At 34.6% G+C, this 5,461-nt stretch overlaps 1 protein-coding gene across 1 annotated transcript; it reads right to left on the reverse strand.

Annotated features, from left to right (window-relative positions):
• Positions 1-1,764: 1,764 nt before the first annotated feature.
• Positions 1,765-4,758, reverse strand: LOC127655294 (protein FAM237A-like). The gene is made up of 2 exons (XM_052143021.1): positions 4,368-4,758; positions 1,765-1,928 (listed from the first exon to the last, which is right to left on the reverse strand). The coding sequence occupies exons 1-2, from the start codon at positions 4,756-4,758 to the stop codon at positions 1,765-1,767; spliced, it is 555 nt and encodes a 184-aa protein (XP_051998981.1).
• Positions 4,759-5,461: the final 703 nt, after the last annotated feature.

Raw genomic sequence — 5,461 nt, forward strand, 5'->3', positions numbered from 1 at the left:
TCTAAAAAAAAAAAAAAGAAAAAAAGGAGAAAATGACTGAAAGACAGAGCAAGCGGTGTGTGTTCCCTTGTCTACGCTCTATGGCTGAGAGGGACACACATCAGTTTTGCTTTGAATGTAGGCATACCAGGCTGATCTGCTGAAGGACCTGAGTGCGGGTGCCAAGCTCAAAGAGGAAGCTTTCTCCAAGCTTTGTCGAGCCACATGTAGGTAACAAAACATGAAAATCCCTGGTTACAAAATAATACTGGTTAATTAATGGGTTATACAACATGGATAAAACATTGGTCACATTTTAAAGAGGTACATCAGGCTATAATCATTAGTTTGTCAGTTATGCAAGTTACCACAGTTCAAAGCAATTTCAGAATTACCTAGCAAGCCAAGGTTTTGTATAAATCGTGGATTTAAATCTGTAAAGTACTGTAACTTTGTATAAAATGTTCCTAGATTAGGTGATGGTCCTTGTAAACTTTCAAAGAGAACTCTGCTTTAACTCTGTGTGGAGGATCAGGAGGTCAGGCTGTGGAGGACCCTTTCTGACCAATGAGGATGCCTAGGCCATTTGATTTATGACATTGAAGAATTCCAGGATTGCAAAGGTTGAAATCTCTAGATTCAAGTCATATAATTTCAATTCTTCTGCATGTACAACACACACACACACACACACACACACACACACACACACACACACACACACACACACACACACACACACACACATATATATAGATAAACTGTATAATTTGATGTAACATTGGTTGGTCTGAATTTTGGGGGTGACATCACTTTACATGCATGTGCTATTTGAAATTTACCTGATCCACTCCAGGTTTTGTTTACTGTATGGTAGGAATTTAGTTAAAAATAGTCATATTTAATAAAAACAACCTCATATCTTTGTATGTATGCAAAGTTAGTTTAAACTGCAGTAACTTTGTTTCCTGTACATCTGAGCTAAGACAGGCTTGTAAAAGAAGCATTTGGTTATCATGAAGGCAGGTTTCGAAAGATTTATATTATTCTGCTTACCTGAACTGACAAAATCTTTTCTCTCCCTGAAGATAATCAGGACTTTGTCATCAATGATTATCTGGTTTAACTTCTAAACGATAAATAGAAAGTAACATGTGGACACGCCTCTTTTTCAACATTTCACAAGAGCTTCAAAAATGGCCAATAAATTAATAAGAAAACAATTCAACACAATTAATATTCAACAATTTTTTTTAAGTAATTAAGCGCTTAATAACGTTTTTATTTTAACTTTAATTTATTTTTATTTATTTTATTTTCAATTTTAGTAGCCAACAACAAACTGCAGATACATGTCAACTTCAGGTTTAAGATAAAACATAACTTTTGCCATTTTTTAAAGCTCAGTACAATTTTTATGTGACCTCACTGTTGGACATAAACAGCAACCAAAACAACAACAAAAATAGAAATTCATCCCAGTAATTTATGTAGGCCTATTAATTGTCAATGTACAACCTCTTTTAGTTTAGTTAGTTTCTCTTGCAGTTTTCTCCTTATTCAGCGAAATTACGCGTATGCATAGGAAATGTATGATGAAAGTACATCAAAGTTCACCAGTGCACGTCAATCAATGTTCAGAGGATGTTGACGTGAACAAACAGTGCAATGATGGCAACCGTAGAAAGACAATCTACCCGCACATACAGTACAATTGACCACCACAATTGATACAATTGATCACGACAATGCTGAAAATATTTATTTATTGCACACATAAGTAGATTACATGTAGAAAATGTTTAAAGTCTGTTGGTTTTCGAAATTCTCCTGATTTTTTGAGAGGATGTCCTGGTGCGTTTTACGTGCTTCCACTTGTATACGAAACCAGCCACGACTGAACTCCTTTAGTTTGGAGACATGGCCCCGTGTCTCATGCACGAAGGACTCTAAAGACAACACAAACAAAGAGGACATAAGGTAAGAATCAATGCTGAAGTACAGTATGTAACTCAATATATATCATGATGTATAATATGAATCCGTTATCCAATATATAAATATATATATATATACATATATACTGTTTATGTAAGCTTTCTATATCCACTGGTGGACATAAGGGGGACTGGTGTCTATGGGTAGGCTGCCCTACATGCTAGAAAATTAGTTGGCCTCTACATGCTCCAACATGCAAGACAATGTGCCCTCATTGGATACCTTTATAGTGGAAAAAGCCCTCCATGTTTTTTTTATATATATATATCCTTTTAAAAAACAGTTTAGTGGCAGCATGATTCTACCTCAATTTAATTTATGTTTGGAGCCAATAAACTCATTCAGACAGTTTTTAGAATCATTAGCATTTAGAAGTTTAACAGTTAGCATGAACGTATCTTTAGAAAGAAATAAACAATTTACAAACTGTCTGGATGAGTTTATTTGATCCAAAAGAGTGTGCAAATGAGGTAGAATCATCTCTTGGGTATAGTACCCCTTTATTTATGGTACAATCTTCACACACACACTCAGCCACACCCCCTTTAGAATGTTCAGGTGTCAGCGGTTTAGTGCAGTCTGAGCTGTAACCTTCACATCACACTACAGTGCGTGAGGTAAATTACATAGCAATATGTTTTACATTTAAACCAACTGAAAGATTGCATCTTACTAAAGACACATTAATAATGTTTGTAGACTGCATTTTATGGTTTGGTTTTTAAGCTGTATACCATGTTATACAATATGCTAGAGGATGCCTTGCTAGGTAGCTTGCTTAAGTAGCTTCTTGTTTAGGTAGCTTCTATGCTAACTGGTGGACTCGACCAAACTCAAATCAAGCACAAAGTGTAGTAATGTCTTTAACTTTTATTCTTACCTAAGGGATTAAAGGGAACTATATGCCAGTAAACTGTACACTTGCCTCTGTGTCTTAATTGTCACATCGGTGCGGTGTTCAAATTCAAATAGACTAACACCGGCATTACCGCTGGTTGTACTATGGTGGTACCATGGGGTAATTTTCCGTAAGCAATAGCCTACACAATAATGCAAGGCAGCTTGATTTCAAACTTTGAACTTTTTTAATTTATTGTAACAAAAAATTCAAATGAAACTGAAAAAAAATTAAGTGCCATTTAAATTGTGTTGTTCAACTTTCTGAAAGATGGCTTTTCAACAGTTGTGAAGGGCAACATCACTTTGGCAAAGAAACTTCCTCCATGCATTCTCTCCATCATGGGCTACTGGTCGGATATTTCATTATCTGGGCAAATACATCACTTATTGTGGTTTAGTGATTACTTGCTTTAGTGATGTTGCATTGAAAATTAAATTAATTTATATAAAAAACGAAAAACTTAAATCAAAGACATTTCTAATAATTCCCTGTTTGTCTTTATTACAGAGGTGTAGTAGTTATACTTAAAATCTGAGTCACATAAAACAATTTTTTTTTATCTTAACCAGGGTTTGGAACTGTTATCATCATAAATGCATGAACTAATTTCTGTGCGCTGGTGCCCTTTTTATTTATTTTTTGCCCCTGCCCATCAGTCTGCCCCACTATCCATATCATTATCTAGAAAGGTTTATATAATGCATGTAATGAACGTGCATCTTGATTACACAAATCTGATTTTGCCTGAATGAATATATATATATATATATATATATATATATATATATATATATATATATATATATATATATGTATATATAAAGAATATAAAGAAAAGCAACACATTTCACAAAATACTTTTTTTTTTTTTTTTTGTTTTTTTAGATTTTAAATTAATAGAAATATTCAATAGTATTCACAATAAGACAAAAGCAATTTGACACAAAACCACACATGGAAATTATTTCCATTGCATAATATTACTAAATGAATGTATCCACAACAAAACACCAAAATAAACAGCATTTATTTGAGAGGAATAATACAAAAGCACACTTTTAAGCAAAAACATTAACAAAAATAAATTTGTAAGCTTTTAAACGATAAAACAATAGACGTTCAAAATGTTGATTAAAAAGTAGGTTAGTTAGACACTTTGGCTGTAAAATGTTAGTGGAGCATGTTCAAATATGATTAACTAGACTACACTCTAAATGGAGGAGACCAGGTTAAACTTGAGGCGAAACTGACTTAATGTCCACTAAAATAACCTTGAGTTGCTAAAACCCTAATGTCAAAAATGGTAAAGAAAAGTTAGTTCAAATAAAAAGTCTAGCATCTTTTTTTTTTTTTTTTTTTTTTTGGAGATGAAACTTGGTTGAGTGACAAAAATGTGTAGATGCTGTATTATACACAAATTACAAATCGTAAAAATATATATAATTTCAAATCTATTATTAATAACAATTTTGCGTTGCTATTTACTCACCGTCTTTGGTGAGGGAGCGAGTGGTTGTGATGCGCTGGTTTGGATGCGCTGTACGGCGCCGACCCAGTCCGTGGTTCCGGGACAGAACACACTCCACATAGATGTCCCAGAACACCTGTGCCAGGTCCCAGAACAGTGCGCCGTGTTTCCGGTTGTCCGACGACTTGAGAAAGATCATCAGATCCCAGAAGGCAGGTACGGTGTCGGCGATCCGCGGTGTGCGCATCTCCAGGAGTAGAACGGAGGAAGATTCCCAGCACTGCTGGTCCGCGCGGCTCAGGGTTAAAGGGTCCACGCGCCCGCTACTCTCACCCAATACCGACAGCGCGCACACGCTCACGAGCAGCAGCATTCTCTTCACCAAATGTGCGCTCAGCCAGACAGATTCCATCTGAAAAGGTTTTACTGGCCTGTCAGTTACTGGATCTGAAATAATTGAAGTCATAAATGTAATCCAAATGCTCTAAGAAAACAGAGAGTAGCCTATATGTCTTATATAAAGAGGATGTTAATATAAAGTTGTCTCTTTTTGTGATTCCATTTGTTTCCTATGTATTTCAAAATTAATTTGAACTAATAACCAATGTCAACTTATCCTCAATTTAAAATGATATTTATTACCATACTGTTACCATACTTCTCACATTATTCTAATTACATTCACACAAAGTTAGCCAGTACATAAAATCATTCAAAATCCATACATCAAGATAATTGTGTGTACATTTTTGCATACTTTTTCTCACTCTCAAAAATATTAAATTTTCATGCAATTAAAAACACCATGCATACAGTGGTCTTACCTTGAGGACGGTGCAATTTTCTGTTTTCAATGAAATTTATTTTGGAAATTTCCACTGAAACGTCAGTCTAATTATATGGGCTGGATTAGAAAATCCCTATGCTCAAAATTGCTGATTTCATTTAGACTTCTAAAAGGGTCATGAAGAGCGCACTGATGATGTCATATCCATGTGAAATAGACTGAAAAAACTGATGCTCATAATTTAAAATGCTTTCTTTTAGGCCAGTATATTTACTTACAATATTTATAAATGCATACACATATATTTCTGTAAGATTAACATTCCTAT

This window comes from Xyrauchen texanus, chromosome 14, assembly GCF_025860055.1.
Source record: "Xyrauchen texanus isolate HMW12.3.18 chromosome 14, RBS_HiC_50CHRs, whole genome shotgun sequence".
Classification (NCBI taxonomy): Eukaryota; Metazoa; Chordata; class Actinopteri; order Cypriniformes; family Catostomidae; genus Xyrauchen; species Xyrauchen texanus.

What these genes read in the sequence shown, in the direction of transcription:
- LOC127655294 (XM_052143021.1), bottom strand. Translation starts at nt 4,758, where the DNA reads ATGGAATCTGTCTGGCTGAGCGCACATTTGGTGAAGAGAATGCTGCTG. An exon ending in TCGCTCCCTCACCAAAGACG is followed by an intron (nt 1,929 to 4,367) that starts GTGAGTAAATAG and finishes TGTTGTCTTTAG; the next exon opens with AGTCCTTCGTGCATGAGACA.